The 16750-nt window shown below is 37.9% G+C and overlaps 1 protein-coding gene across 1 annotated transcript; it reads left to right on the plus strand.

Moving 5' to 3' along the window:
* The first annotated feature begins 4460 nt into the window (after positions 1-4460).
* Positions 4461-5635, plus strand: LOC104453417 (glycine-rich protein 2). The gene is given in 2 exon segments (XM_010067963.3): positions 4461-5050; positions 5052-5635. Coding segments are annotated over 2 exon segments (612 nt in total). The 5' UTR covers positions 4461-4664; the 3' UTR covers positions 5278-5635.
* Positions 5636-16750: the final 11115 nt, after the last annotated feature.

Below are 16750 nucleotides of genomic sequence, written 5' to 3' on the forward strand. Positions count from 1 at the left end.
ATGCCATCGGAGCTATTTATGCCCTTTTGAACACCATGAAAACTTCTCATAAAAACATTTTCCTCATTTGTAATTTATGGTTGTTGATGCCGTAAAAAATATTAAAAGATTTAAGTTATTAAAAAATAGTGTAAAATTACTTGAACTCATCACTTAAAAGCTATTTAATATTGTTGATTGAACTCATCACTTAAAAGCTATTTAATATTTAGACGCTATTTATTTTAGGGGTTTTTCTATAAAATAAATTATAAATAACATATTAAATATAAATTAGAATTGGTCCGAGTTGAACCGATCCTAAACTCAAAGAATCAAGACCAACCCGCATAGTATTGGTCCAGGAATCCTAGAACCAATGACTAACCCTGCCGGTCTTGGTCCGGTTCCTGATTGATTCTAAACCGATGTTCTCCCCTAGGCACCATCTTCAATGTCCACAGCCCGAGGGTTCGATCTCAGGCCGTTCGCATTTGCATTGCCCTTGCCACTAGATTGTGATCAAACAAATCTGCGTCAGCACGCGGTGGTTGATCACTTTATGGATCACACAAATTGAGAGCAAATTATGAATGCTACGCTCCACTTTCACCTGCTCCCTTTTCCGATCTTCTCTTTTTCACTCTTTTCTAAGCCACATATGCCAAAAAGAAAAGCAAAAATTCATATCCTCAGGACAAAAATACCCCCTTTTAGAGAAAAAAAAAACAAGGAAAAAAAATGCTCGTGAGACAAATACAATTAATCTCTCGATGAAACAAGCTTATATGGCAATAGATATGGCTTACTCATGGTGGCGCGTCATGGTGGTGATGCATAGAAATGACATGTCATGTGAGCAAAAATTAGGGTGGTGACTTGTATATGTCAACTATCTAAAATAAAAAATGAAAAAAAATTAGGGTCTAGTGTAGAGAGAGAGAGAGAGAGAGTACAAGCAGAGAACCAAATGGAAAAATTCATTGTCAAATCAAATCGTTGGAAAGTTAGAGCTCATCCTGAAATTCAAAAGTACAATCGTAGGAGGAATATTCCAAATCAATCTGAGCAGCCTTCCGCTCCAAATTTGAAAAGAAGGGCACCCAACGGATTTCCAAACGGAAAATTTGAGTTCCAATTCTTGTTCTTTATAAAAGCTAGATTTAAACTTTGAAATCATATGATTTTGTGATTCAAAAGGCATTGAATGATCTGACTTGGTAGAAATTTGGTAAAACCCAAATTAAAATCTTAAAGTATTTAGATTTTGCGACCTCAAAATCATTGACTGATTTTAATAATGTCAAATATGTTAACTCATTAAATTTTATGACATTGTGAAATCATTGCGACTATAATTTTCGATCCCACGTTGGGTTTAGTTAAGAGAGAGAGAGAGAGGGGTTATATTTGGGCCAAATTAAGTAAAAGATGTTGGGATCAAAACAGATTTTTGTAAAAACCCCAGAAATTATAAGTTTTTGCACTAATTTTGCGGTGACAAAGTCTTGGATTTTTTTAAAAATAAAAGATAGGATTTTTTTTTCTCTTCTACATGGCGATGGGATATCTAAAACGAGAAACATGAGACCAAAACAATATTGTTTGGTCTAAATATGATTTTTTTTAATAATTTTTTTATTATATTAAAAATAAGCAAAATTGAAAAAAATACATAAAAAAAGGCAAACGCAAGCATGAACTTATAGCCCTCATTGCCACTGTAGCCCCTGATCGAGACCCACCGACCCCGCCAACTGTTCCCCACCATTATGACCCTTCCTGACAGCGATGGTGGGAGCAAGGATTGCAAGTCCTATTCTGAAGTCTTGATGACTCGAATATAAGATGATTGAGGTCTTGACAACTCGATATTTGATGATTTGAAGTCTAGACGATCAAAATTTCCACAGAGGTCTTATGACCTAAATTCGTCAGGTTTCGTGTTTTTGAAGTTCAATTGACAAAGATTTCCTTTAGCAACTTCCCAGAATTTATGTCCTCGTTTATCAATCCCAAAATGAATAAAAAGCCCTCTATTTATAGATGGGATGGAAGAGCCTTTGATCCCGCGATTGTTCCTAACTGGTCATATTTTACGATTGTATATCAACAACAGGAATTTTGATCAAATATGTCCTTTGATTTAAACAATTATTTAATCCATTTGTAATTGATATGGATAAGTGCTAATTTGGTTTAACTCATCTAATCGACAAAATTTATCTGTTCAAGTTTAATATTCTACTACATATTGTAATCTGATTGGACAGTTACGCTTTGCCACTAAGACTCGTTGAGGATAGAATATACATGCAAAATTTATTTTTGGCCCAAAATTTTCCATGTTTACAAAATCCCTTTAAGAAACTACATTGAAAAATATACCATTTCAGTAAATAGTATAATTTAAAATACTTTCTCTAATTCATCATTTTTTAAGTTTACATTTGATTAGAGATAAAATCTTGATATACTTTCTCTTTGTCAATTTTCTAACATTTAAAGTCCATATAAGTGTCTGACCCAAAAAAAAATAAAAAATAAAAGGAAAAGGAAAAGGAAAAAAATAAAATATAGAAAATAATTTACATTGGATGGGAAATAAATAGAGAATTCCATGTAGGATGATTTGCTTTTATGCAAAATGATAAAATAATTTATTAGTTTAAATTAAAAAGCACGTTGTTTTCAATTAGAGCCCATCTGTTTCTTCCTTCTTCTTTTTTCCGTAATGAAATGACAATTCGAGGGCCTAGAAGGCACAATCTTCTATCAAATAGCACGAGCTTCTTCTTTAAATGCAATTTGAGGGCATGAGGTTTAATCTAAAATAAAATTGTACTATTTTTGTTCTTCACATTAGATCAATTCAAGCGTCTTAGTGACTTGATCTCAAATTAGATAACAATCTTTTATTCTTCTTTACAAATTGGATTCAAAGACATGAAGGCTTCTTCATCTCAAATATAAGACTGTCCATGTTTTGATCACCCGAATATTTAGTGAGATCTTGTCCGATCTATTTCTAAAATGTCTGTCTTGATAATTGAATCTAACAAGTTTCGTGTTTTAAAGTTCTTTAATTTTGAAGAACTTGATAGCAGCTCCACAGAATTTAAAGTCTCCATCTCCATCTCAAAAATGAATAAAGAGGCCTCTTATTTATAGAGAGGATGTAAGGAGTCTTTGATACTTGCGATTGCTTTTGATTAGTAAAAATTAAAATTGAAAAATTACTATATGTGTATTTTCTTTTATTTAAAAAATATCATACCCAGTTTTTATTTGACACAGATAAGTTTTAATTGATGTAGCTCATCCATCAACCAATACCTCCGTTGAAGTCGAATCATTATGCTATGAGTACATATGCTAATTTGATTGGATAATTGCATTTGCCAATAAGAATTGTTGAGCATTGAAATATTTATGTAGAATTTCATATTTGGTTCAGAATTGTCACTGTTTGCAAGAACATTTTAAGGAACTACGTTGAAAATAAGCCAGGTAGTGAAGAGTATAATTTAAGATGCGTTCTCTAGTTCATTCTTTTATTGAATTTGAATTTAATAAGAGATAAAATCTCGATACACTTTCTCTCTATCCATTTTCTAACATTTATGATAAAAAAAGAGAGAGTAGAATATAGAAATGGTGAGACGAATGCTTTATTTACTTCACCTTTTTTTTAGTTTAAACTCAATAAATTTTCTTTATTTATTTTGTTACATCAATAAGAGACAGAATCTAGTGAATGACAAAATCATTGGACTAAAAGATAATGGGTTGAATGGGCACCACAAACATGCCACATGTCACGTGGTAAACACAAAGGCAAAATATAGCGCCGCCTGGTAAGCAATAGAGCAAATAATCTCTCAAACTCCGACTTTTTCTAATATACAATAAATTAGGTAATAAATTAGCCAAAATCTCAATAGATGCAATCATTTGAGTAGTAGATAAGATATCCTCAAAAGGATTTGGATAAATTTCATATCATTTTGAATTGAGATTTTCATATTCAGTTTAAATTAGTTGAATTTATTTCAAATTGCCACAACTCACATCAGTATTTAATAACTAAATAATTTACTTCCAAGATATATTTTTTCATTTGAGTCACCTACCAAATCCCACCAAAAATGTGGACTAACTTTGAGGATGAAAATTAAACTCAAATACCTATCATTACTCGAATTCACGACGAGACAAGAAAGGTCGAGTACCACGGTCTTACCTTCTCTTTGAAGTTGTTCACATTGACAAAAGAGCACCATCCAATTACCATTCATTTGAAGCAGAAAGCAAAGCTTTGGGAATCATTCATTGCAAACCTAATCTACAAAGGGCCAAAGCAAATTAGGTCAAAAGAGTTCCCCCAAAAAAAAAAAAAAAAAAAAAAATTCCCCAAATGGGTAAATCCGTAATTTCACCTCCCCCATGTTTTTCTTTTTGACCTTCCCGTATATATTCCTCTCATCAGTAGCGCAGCGCCACCACGCTCCCACACAACCCCAAGAGCTCTCGAAAACCCCACAAGAAATTTTCCACAGCTCTCGAGCAGGAAAAGGGGAGGAGATCTCTCTTCCATCTTCTCTGTGTTCCGCCTCTTCTGGGTGGTGGGTTTTCTCGCTACCTGCGATTCTTGAGCGGGCGAGGTCGATTTGGGAAGGAGGGCCATGGCGGAGAGGATCACGGGCAAGGTCAAGTGGTTCAGCGACCAGAAGGGGTTCGGCTTCATAACCCCAGACGACGGCTCCGAGGATCTCTTCGTCCACCAGTCCTCCATCCAGTCCGAGGGCTTCCGCAGCCTCGCCGAGGGCGAGACCGTCGAGTTCCAGATCGAGTCCGACGGCAGCCGCACCAAGGCCGTCGAGGTGACCGGCCCCGGCGGCGTCGCGGTGCAGGGGAGCAGCCGCGGCGGCGGCGGGAGCCGGGGCGGCGGCGGCGGCGGCAGGGGAGGGGGCTATGGCGGCAGGGGAGGCGGTGGTTATGGTGGAGGGGGCGGCGGCTACGGCGGCGGCGGCGGCGGTTACGGCGGGGGCGGTTACGGCGGCGGAGGAGGGGGCTTGTTATAACTGTGGGGAGACTGGGCACATGGCGAGAGATTGCTACCAGGGCGGCGGCGGCGGCGGAGGGGGTAGGTACGGAGGAGGCGGAGGCGGCGTCGGCGGGGGAGGGAGGTACGGCGGCGGCGGAGGCGCCGGCGGCGGCGGCGGCGGCGGCGGCGGGAGCTGCTACAACTGTGGGGAGTCGGGGCACTTTGCCAGGGAGTGTCCCAGGAATGGTTGACTGAGGTAACGATAACACGAATGGATTAGGTCCATAAAAAAATCGTCTCTGGTTTGGCGAGTATCTCTTTTTCTGGTGGTGAGCTTGGTGCACTGTTTTTGTTACGTGGGACTCTTTTCTTTTGGTCATCTACTTCTCTTTGTTAATTTTGTGTGTTGCTGTGGGTCGTTTGACGCTTAACCCTCAAGAAGATGTGTGATTTTCTACTGGGTGGATGCTATTTTTTCTTTCCTTGTGTTAGTTCTGAGACCTATTGTTGCCTTTGCTGGATTGAGCCTTCAATGGCTGGTTGGACTACTGGACCGTGAATTTGCTGGGGATGAGTGGTGAATCTGTCATGGTTCTGATTTTACTCGAATGCTCTCTCTCGAAGTGGGGGTTCATGGAGATTGCCATCCATTTTTATTGGTGTTTGGTTCAATTTTCACAGGTTGCAGGGGATATGAGTGGTGAGCCTTTGATGGTTCTGATTTCACTCAAATGAACAATCTTGAAGTGTTTGTTCATAGAAATTGCCATCCATTTTAATTGATGTTTGGTTCAAGTCTCGCGGATTGCAGGGGATGAGTGGTGAACCTTTGATGGTTCTGATTTCACTCAAATGAGCTCTCTTGAACTGTGTTCATAGAGATTGCCATTCATTTTGATTGGTGTTTGGTTCAACTTTCAGTTGGATAGGTCCATGTTCTCTTTTTGGTTTTGTTTGGTGAGCTCATTTCATTTTATAGACAAGTCTCTATGAACATTTAATGCCCATTGACATGGAGTATGGGATTCAAAACTATTGCGATTGTCAAGTCCCATCTAACGGAACCTCATAGAGTATAACCATGGATTTTGTCAAAGAGCAAACCCTAAGCACTCCTTAACTTACATGTAACTGTACCTGATTTTTCTCTTGACATGTGAGACGAATCCTGTGGAAAGCAAATCCAACCCCCTGGAAATCAAACCCTGTCTAGCATAAGTAAGATTAACATGACTCGAACATATATCTTTGATTTCCAGAGGATTTTTTTTTCGGCAAGAGGAATCCTAATCCTCTGGAAATCCAACTCTTTCCAGGCATAAGATTAACATGACTTGAACATATATGTTTTGGGAGAGAATATTCTTAGCCATGATGCCAGTGACAAGGATTGGAAGGAGACTTTGTGTTTGTGTGGAAAATGTGGTTGCCCTTGTTCTTACACAGAAGTGAAAAGCAAGTGAAAGTGATGTGCTTCTGCCTTTAAATATTCTCTTTTCTGATGGAGGGGGGAATTAAAGGTAGTGGAAATTTTTAGTGCCTGCCTTTGGTTTGGCAAAAGCTTGTAAAAAAGGATTGGGAACATTTATTTAATGATGCAAAGCCTAGAAGACACCCAATTATAGGAGAATACTGTTCTTAAGTCTTAGGATATTTTTGGTTTTGGGGTCTCTGTGGTCCATAATCGTCCGTATTTCAGCCATCAAAGGGGAGTGCAGAGTCTGCTGCGAAGTGGGGTTCTAGGTTTTCTCATGGGTCACCCCCAAAAGGGTTTCTCAATTGTTCAATTGTCTTTAAAGAAGATGCATGGCCCGGCGCGTAAAGTAGGTTCGATGTTTTCGGCCATTGATGAGCATTATTACGAATCCGATTCTTGATTTAGGAGACGGTGTGATCGCATAAGAATACATTTGGGTCATCTGTTGAATTTTTTGAGGTGCCGACAGCGGATCCAGTCATTTGAAAAATCTTAGATAATCCCAACATTATTGATCCGATGTTTTACGGATTTCGTTTATGGCTGAGAATCGACCAACAGGATGTTAATTGATACTTGTCAATTTCTTTTTAAAGTTTCTTCGCCAACTTATGGAGGCTATCCGTTTTGGTCCTTGTTTTTCCATTGAAAGGATGAAACGCACCTTTTTCCCCTTATCCATAGGGCCAGCTCAATGGTTGGCGTAGAAAAAAGGGGGAGAATTTATCGTTCTGTAATTAATGCCGTGATGTGTGCTGCAACCATGTTCAAATTGAAATTTGCTTCTGTATCTCTAGAAATGTATAGATTTTCCTCTATCACTGTGTCTTGGAGATCAATCTCTCATCTGGCTTTTGAAAGGACACTTTCCCGAAGCAAAATTGTGAAATTAACACCTGCTTTAACGACTCGGTGCATCTGTGCTGGTGTCGGTGTCTAGCAATTTCTAAGAATCTGAATCAAAATTGAACCAAAATAAAGTTGGTGCATACGTAACATGTTGTATAGGTTGTCATTGGTTTCAAAGTTTATTTCTAGGGATAACTATCATGTCGGGTCGATTCGTTTTCTATGTTGGATTGGGCTCTGTGGTGTCAATTCTAGGAAACCTAAAGGCCACAAACAAGTTGGGTAAACCTTGGACTACGCCCGAGCAAACCTTAGAATTGGCCCATGTTAACTATTTGCATGCTCATAACTCGTAGCGGCTTTACAAGGGTTTCACGTCCTACTGGCTCAACGAGCTAGAGCCTTGTTTGGCCTGGCTTACTTGCAAGTGTTATAGTTGTGAGAAGTTCTATAGCATTTATGATGCGTTTTGGCAGACTCCTCAAAATTGCAATACCCTCGAACTGCTGCAATTTAAATCATATGTTATGAAAACACAAGTCACAACACGGCACAACCCAAACACAACTGTTGTTATAGCATAGCCCTATATGCCAAAATAGATGTGACGTACATTTCATCATGTCACCTATATCTTAATCGCACTTAGCTTATTCAAGTCTACTCCATTTTCTCATACATATAATTACTAAAGAAATGTGTGATGCTAGTTAGTGGTGCAACAAGAGATCATCTAATTTTTTTGTCCTTTCTAGGGGTGAATTTTTTATTTTGAAAAGAATACCAAAAATGTACCTAATAATTCACTTAGCTCTATTTATTATGTGAAAAGTGAATAATTAGAAATATATTTTCCTAGAATTAATCTTTTATGTTGCTTGCAATAGTTAGTCAATGAGAAACGTTTTTCTTATTGACAATAATTTATGTAAATATTTTTATAAACAATGTAAATATTTCTCGTTTTCTCTTTTTGTAAACAATTAAAGTGATTATTTTTAGAAACATATTTTTCAATTCTTTTATTTTTTGCGAAACAAACAGAGCTTCAAATACCAATTACATGCCTCTCTACCTTTCATAACGCAAGGTTGCACCTTCATCTCGGCAAATTTAAGCATTGATTCACTATATTGTTATTTTTATTTTCAAAAACACAATTCACAAGCCACAGAAACCAAACCCAAACTCCAACCACCAAAATTAGTTGCTGCGGCCACTCACCTAGTCCATCATTGTCACAGATGTGGGGGGATTCGCCTCTGTCGATGATGCGGCGAGTGCACCCTAATCGAGAGTTGTCCTTCTCTCTGGTCACACATGGCCATCGAGGTCTCGAGACCATGGTGGCCCTCGTTAAATCCGTTGTGGCCGGCCAATAAGAGAGACAATCAGAAAGAGAGAAATAACAAAGCCATGGGTGCAAATATCATTCCCCCCCTCTCTCTCTCTCTCTCCGTGCGCCCGTCACACATGGCCATGGTAACCATGCCCATCGTGGGAGAATGATATTTGCATGATTTATTTGGAACTGAAACCGGAGAACCGATTCAAATAGGGATTTATTCCCAAACATACTTTCTGAGTGGTCCAGCATGGTTCCCAAGTAAACTCGGTCCGGTTGTATAACCCTAAACAAAACATCCAATTAAAGGGTTCCGCTGAACCTTGACCACTCAATCCGCAAGTTTGTCCGCTTCTCTTGGACATTGGGGCAAGCTTAGAAATTCTAGTTGGGCCAACTTCATTTTACATTCCTCAATCTAGGCCCGAATACCCCATGGGCTATGCTCCCCTTCCACAAGACAATTGACCAGCAAAGCACAGTCAGTTTGTACTTCAACCTGCACTCCACTTAGCTCATCTCGGTCTCTCCTCTCCTCCATGAAGAGCAGGCAGCTCAACAAAGCTGGGGTTTTAGTTATTGCAATAGCCAGCACTCCTTTGTGATCGTGAACCACCCGTGCTATAGCTAAGTCTAGCGAGCCCTCTAATTTGGAGCAATCTACGTTAATTTTTAGTGATCTTCTTGCTAGCGACTGCCACGTAAAAGGTAAGTAGGTTTTCTTGCTTTATTTCTCTCTTCGACCTTGGATTCCACCTCAATAAGCTGGCTTGCTCTGTAATTGCAAGATCTATTGTTCTGCTCAAGTTCGGTCAGTGTGAGTGAAATAGGAAGGCATTACGTGCCTTCCAAATTGACCGTAAGATACTAGCAGTTTTCTTGTGCGACAACTAGTATGTAGTTGATTCAAAGCTCTTTGCGACCCATTTATGCAAGCAAGTAATGGGTGTGTCTACAAATTACAGCTTTAGTCCCTCATCTACCCAAATATTAGCATTCCAAGGACAAAGCAGGAGTGTCTGCTCAATCATCTCTTGCACTTGGTTGCATAAAGGGCACAAGGGATTCGATAAAATCTTTCTCTTGTAGAGATTTCCTCTTATGGTAAGACATTTTGGTATGTACTCTATAGGAAATTTCGGATTTTGGGAGAAGTGTTTAGTTTCCATAAATTTGTCCAAAAGGACCTCAAAATTTGGAAAGAAGTGGAGGTTGAGGTTGTTTGTTATTGTAGGCTTGCTAGATATGGCTTGTTGTAGGCACTTTTTGCCAAGAAATTGCACGTCAATTAGAGGAAAAAAAAACAACGCAAGCAATTCAACTAGGCAAAGTATAATAATAAAATAACATAATTAGAATAACACACCAGAAAATTTGTTATTGAAGTTCACCCAAACCTGAGTTACATCTCCATGCAAAGATACTTTATGAATCCACTATATTATGAAGAAAGTTAGAATAAAGCGATGATCTTCTCTTAAGATTATGGCACAAAGAAATTAAGTACACTCACAAAAAAAAAAAAACTCACTTTTTCTTCTCTCTTTCATTCTCTCTATTTTCTTTTTCAACGCCTCAATATCACTAATATAAAAGGTGTAGTTTTTAACCTAAAGGCAAAATTAAGGGAAAAGACAAAAAAACCCTTAAAAGTAATTTGGCTTCACCCGCCAACAATCTCCCACTTAAAGACAAATACACTCAATGCACTAAGCAACTTTGTACCCACCTTCTTCAAATGCTAGTAATTGAAATTTGTACATTTGCGATACTCCTCATCAATTATCATGGAGTAATACCAATGATAGTAGTACAAAAAATATTCTTCTCTCTATCTACTACTTTGATCAACATGTTAACTAGATTCCATCAACTTTTAAAGTTTTAATTCATTATCTTTTAATGCTAACTTGATGAAATGATAATGCTCCTTGATATGTGTAGTTCTTGAGTGATAAGTTGCATTCTTTGCTAAGAGCATTGCACTTAGATGATCATTCCATAGTGTGTTCACTAGTTGCTTTCAATGTAGCTTCTCTATGTAATCTTGTAATAACATGATTTTCTTGGAGGCTTCCACCTGTCTTCAATAGAGCCATTACTTTCTATAGTTGAGAAATCCAACTCATTACTGTACTTGCAATTGTAAAAATATATCTAGTTATACTCTTACTACTATCTTGATCGCCCAAGTGATCTACATCAACATAACCCTGCAATTCTAGAAATGTATTACCATAACAAATAGAGTATTTTGATGTACCTACTAGATATCTCATCTCAATATCCATTTTACTACATTCCAATGCCCTCTACCTGGCTTCTACATATATCAACTCACAATTCTCACTACTTATGCAATGTTTGGTTTTATGCTCACTATGACATATATCAAACTTCCTACGGTTAATGCATATGGAATTAATGTCATCTCATCTTTAAAGCTTGAGTACTTTGACACATATTCTTGGAAAGTTTGAAGTGATTCACTAAAGGAGTCACAATTGATTCTATTGCCTTCTTATGTTCTATTCGATGATCTTTGTACATCTCTTTTTTATGGAATACCACGTTCTAATTGCGAATGACTTTGTTATTCTCATAATCCCAAAGCCTATAGCTATATTCATCACCACCATATCCGATAAAGATGCACTTTTGAGACCTAGCCCAAGACTTAACATCAAGCTTATTCCTAATCTCCCTATCAATAAGAGTATATGCAATATAATTAAATATTTTTTGATGTAAATAATTAATCTTTTTACCTGACCATTGCTCTTATGGTATTTCTCCATCTAACACACTAAAATAACTCATGTTTATAAGATAAATAGCTGCATCAACTATACATCTTGCACGTTTAAAATGGTTTTATTCATCTTCTCAGCTACATCATTCTCTTAAGGAGTTCTAAGAATAGTTTTCAACCAACATATGCCTTCCCAACTTAAGTATTCCACAAATTCCTTGCTTGTATATTCACCACCATGACTTTAGAGCTTTATTCTAATAACTTGTCTCTTTTTCTATCACGGTTTTTCACATTTTGGACCTTCCAAATATTTACAATTTTTCTTTGAGGGCATCAATCCAAGTCTTCTCTGTCGTGTCATTAATGAAGGTGAAAAAGTACCTCTGACCACCATAAGAGAGTTCTTGAGCCGATCCCCAAATATCAGTATATTCTAGCTTTTGGTTTTTATTCTATTGTCCATTCAATTGAAAACTAATTGCCTTTTGTTTTCCATAAATGTAACTCTCATAGAAATCCAACTCAAATATCTACAAACCCGAAAGTAACTTCTTTGAGTGTAACTGCTTTACATCATTTTCACAAATATGTCCAAAATAATATTCCCAAACAGTAGAAAAATCACCTGTAGCCACTGTAATTGAAATCATGTTATTGATATTATTTCTCATTGGAGAATGTAAAGTGTACCTGTACATTTTCCCTTTGCCACTCTCCACATCCAAAAGTTGTTACCATACATTCTTGATCAAGTTTACTAGTTGAAATTGGATTTTTCTTTAATTGTAGAATATGTTTGGTTTCATGCAAAACTATACATCCTCCACTTGACCTGTTCATAGTCACAATTCATTTTCCAACAATCAGACACGTGGTCTTTGTCCATAGCCACTTGCTCCGAAATCTCCACTAGCATAATTAGTAAATATGTCTCTTTGCAAGGTGCAATAAAAAGAAGCATCATAGTTAATAAACCACTTGTTTGTAATCAAGTCAAACCCTATAGACAAATGCAAGTTTCTAGTAAAAATTCATCACTTAGCTCCTTGATTCTCATCATGTTGCTTCTTTTTGTAGGCTTTAAATTGAAACCCCAGATGTCCTATTTGGTGACAAAACCAACACTCATCTTTTGCAACTTGTCTCTTTCCCATTGATTGTGAACCACCACACCCGCCAAATTTTCCTCTATTCTTATTTTTCCCACAATTCTCCATTACTAGTGCCATCGAAGATGTAGATGCTGAAAAATTATCTCCACATGAAGCTTTTCTTTGTATCTCTTCATCCATGATGTTATTCACAGCATCATCTAGTGTCAAATCATCTTTCATGATGCTCGAAATTCCTTACATTGTGGTATTGTAGCTTTCCATAAGGGAACATAAAAATAATAAAACTTGGAGCTTAATATCTATATTTATGTGTGCAGATTTTAGTTAACTTGTGACTTGTAGGAAACTATTAATATGCTTTGCTTCAAACCTCTGTCAGATAACTTCATATTAACCAATTTTTTCAATAAAAATACCTAATTTGATGTGGACTTCTTTTGTAGTTTTTACTTTTGTGATGTGGTACCCTATCTTTTTATTGGCCCTAGACGAATCACACTTAATGTCTTTCAATCAAGAATTTTTCATCCCAATTTTGCTACTGAATCCACCTCCATGATTTCAGGTTTCCAACTCTCAAGTGATGCGTAGAGATCTTTCTGATAAAGATAATCCTTGATTTGGAGTTTCCACCACCCGAAATCTTACCTATCAGACTTGTCAATTCCAATTTTATCTTCTACCATACTATTTGCTTTTAATCGAACGTCACTATAAAACCCTTGATGTTCTTGATTAGCCAACCTAAAATCTGATACCAGTTGTCAAGAAATCGCACGTCAATTTCAAAAAAAATAAAATAACGCAAGCAATCAATTCACCTAGACGGAATATAATAGTAAAAGAACACAATCGGAAGAACACACTAGAAATTTTGTTATCAAAGTTCATGCAAACCTAGGCTATGTCCCCGTGCAGAGGTATTTTGTGAATCCACTAGACTTTAAAAAAAAAAAAAGATTACAAATGTCTGAGGCGAGCAGGAAGGCCTTTAATCATTTCGTGGGCTCTCCCTCTCTCAAGGTGGATGTGAAGGATGGGCTTTTCCTACCATCTTTCATGTCCCATGGGCCCTCTCAAAGCCCTAACCTAAGGATGGGCTTTTCCTGGGCCCCCTCCCTCCCCCTCTCCCTCTCTGTCTCTCTCTCTCGTTTTATGAGCCTGGGTCTAGTGGGAAAAAGGATAGCTGTGATCGATTTAGTCAATCGGAATTGTGGTGTTGAACTGCTGATAAGATCACCTATTGAAAATGAGTCCTGCTGCATATCCATTACATACTAGGTGGTGTGAGTAGAAAGACTAGGATCAAGCATATAAATCAAGCGGTCGGGTGGTCGATAGTCGTGTTCAACGCCTTACAAGAGCCTACCACATTAGTTTCTAAATTGATTATGTAAATTGTTTCCCATAAATCCAACATTACTAAGACTAACCTAATCCATGAAAAAGATGTCATTCGAAACTACAGTTGTACAAACGAGATCAACTCTTTTTTTTTCACCTCTCATTTTCGTTCTTCTACTTGAATTTACCATTCTGGGTCTTAAAAATTTGGGTAAGAGCGAAATTCAAGCTTTATGTTAAAAGAAGACAAAAGAAAAAGAGAGAGGCATGCTCGAAAGCCTGCTATATGGATCCGCACATAAGAACTTGTAGATGTCTCCCTGGCGGAAGATATTGGTCCCCATCTTTATTTATTCATTTTCGAGAATTCTGGCCAGAGCCTAATGGACTGAAATTGACTTGCAACTGAAAAGACAGACACCTTTCTCTCACACCAAGCGCTGCGTGCGCTTGTAAAGACATTGGTGCTTTCCCAGAAAGCAAGCTGAGTTCCCACACATTTATCTTCTTGAAAATTCAATTGTAGATCCCCAGGAAAAAGAATCATGAGATTCCAAGCAAAAGGGACCAAAGGCAAAAAACCATGCCTTCTCCACCTAAAGTGGAAGCAAGACAGGCGCAGTGTTCTCAATGCCTTCGAAGCCATTCGCGTCGCTCTCTCACTGCCTTTGCTTCTTTAATTATTAGGGTTTCGTCTGACCCTGTACCCCCAATATCTTTTTCTTGCTGAGAAAAGGGTCTGAAAAGGGTGGATGAAAAGCGAAAGGTGCTTCTGAGTCCCTTCCTTCGCACAATCGCTGCGTGCAGTGACTTTGGTCCATGACTGATCGTTTTCAAGAGCCTATTTGCCCTAAATACGGGAAGAGAGAGAGAGAGAGATCGGAGGGAATCACGAGGGACGAAGTTCTTGGAGATTTTAGACTTGTAATCAAGGAACTGCAACATTTTTGTCCTTTATGTTTCCTCCATTGATCTTAAAACAATGTCGACCCCAAGTTGTCTCCTGAGAATGATCTGATCATATCTCAACTATGTAGGTTATAACATTATTAGTTGTGTTCTCTGTCGCTTGACAACGGATTGATTTTTTAACATAATATAAAAGCCACTGCTATCATTTTCATGAATATGCGTGCACTTTCTATTAGTCAAACTTTACGTACTTGCATGTGAGAGGAAATTTCGAAATATTGTCTTACATTACTTGACAACGGGTACTAAATGCTATTTATGTTCATTTGGTCTCAACTAATTTGGACTTTCTAACGGTGGTGTCGCTGGTAAGTAGCTATCTCAAAGAAAATGCCCGTGCTTCATTAACTTGAACTAAGGTCAACTCCAAACAACTTTCCCCCTCCCTCCAAAAAAACCCTTCCTCTCCCAAGCAACCCTACCGCAAAGAAACTTCTCGTGTAGGCTCTTAGCTTGAAAGAGCCTTCTTTGCTGTGATTTTCTTTTCTAGACCTTGATTTCCCTTTTTTATTACTCCCGACCTAATCTAGGAGACTTTTTTCGCCTCGTTTAACATCTTCTTTTGCTCATAGTTATTGCTTTTCTTCAGTCATTGTAGTGAATAAATTTTCCTATAGCTGCAAATTTGTGAGAACACCGTCATGAGTCCAACAAACATGATGCCCGATACGTGGTTCTATGATTTCTTTGAGATTTCACCAAAGCTCTCGTCTCTCAATTTTGGTGTAGATCTACATTTGGGAGCTTTTCTCTCTTGATCTCTAGGAGTTTCTTAGAAGCATTTGATCTGTGGTGGTTCAATATATTATTGTTGTTACAGTGATGAGGACGTCAAACTTAAGTGCACACTACAACGCGTACTTTCTAGAGGGAAAGATCTCGGCTTGTGTTCATTATTAATGGTTCCGGTGATACTGTAACAGATCTAGTCTTTTGGGATGAGAGCGTGTTTATAACTGCAAGCCATACTCTTTTGTTTTTGGGTTTTGTGTTGTTTTGCAGCCTTTCTGGGATTTGCTTTTCCCTGAAGTTTTTTATGTTTCTTTCATGTTTAATTATAATAAATGAAAGAATTTTTTTTACCAAAAAAAATTAGAGTTAAGTGTTATCATTTATGGCGAGTGATTATACTATTCCTTTTTCTTTTTACTATGAATGCAACCAGCGCGATATTTATGCTCTCGCAAATCAACGAATCATCGTCTCTCCTTAACGTTTATTCCACTAAATGATTTTTTTTTTTGGTAAATATTATTCCACTAAATGATTGAACTTCGATAATATTACAACATCACTTTTTGTCGACGGATCAACGAGGTAGAGGAGAGGCGCAAGCTGAGACAAACTTTCTGAAGGCGCGTTGTGGTGCCCACAGAGAGAAGGTCATCTGGTAATAAACTTTATTTGACGTAGCAGTCTTCGAATCATTGCGATCCAACTGTCTATCATGAACTTGGCAAGTATGCATATATAGCTTCGCGGCAATAATGCCATGATTAAAACTATATGCTTTACCTTTTGTAGATTAAGGGATAAGCTAGAAACCATCTCAAAGGCTCAACAAGATTGGCAGATTATGACTAAGCTAGTGAGGGGCGAGCATCGGTTCCAATTCGACTTGAAAAGCAGCCTGAACCAATTCGTTCTCAAGTGAACCGAGTAAGTTCATTGATAAATGCCCTACGATCCTCGCATTAACCATCTGAACTGCTCGTTCTCCCGAGGATCTTTCCCCGGACAAAATCGACTTTTGATGCCAAGTGACTCTGAAGAGCTTGAAGTACTTCAGCCATTTTACCAAAGGATGCTAATGTACCAATTATTCCAATTTATCTTTAAAATGAATAAAAAAAACTAGCAACCCAAT

The sequence above is a fragment of the Eucalyptus grandis genome, chromosome 7 (genome assembly GCF_016545825.1).
Source record: "Eucalyptus grandis isolate ANBG69807.140 chromosome 7, ASM1654582v1, whole genome shotgun sequence".
In the NCBI taxonomy this organism is placed as follows: domain Eukaryota; kingdom Viridiplantae; phylum Streptophyta; class Magnoliopsida; order Myrtales; family Myrtaceae; genus Eucalyptus; species Eucalyptus grandis.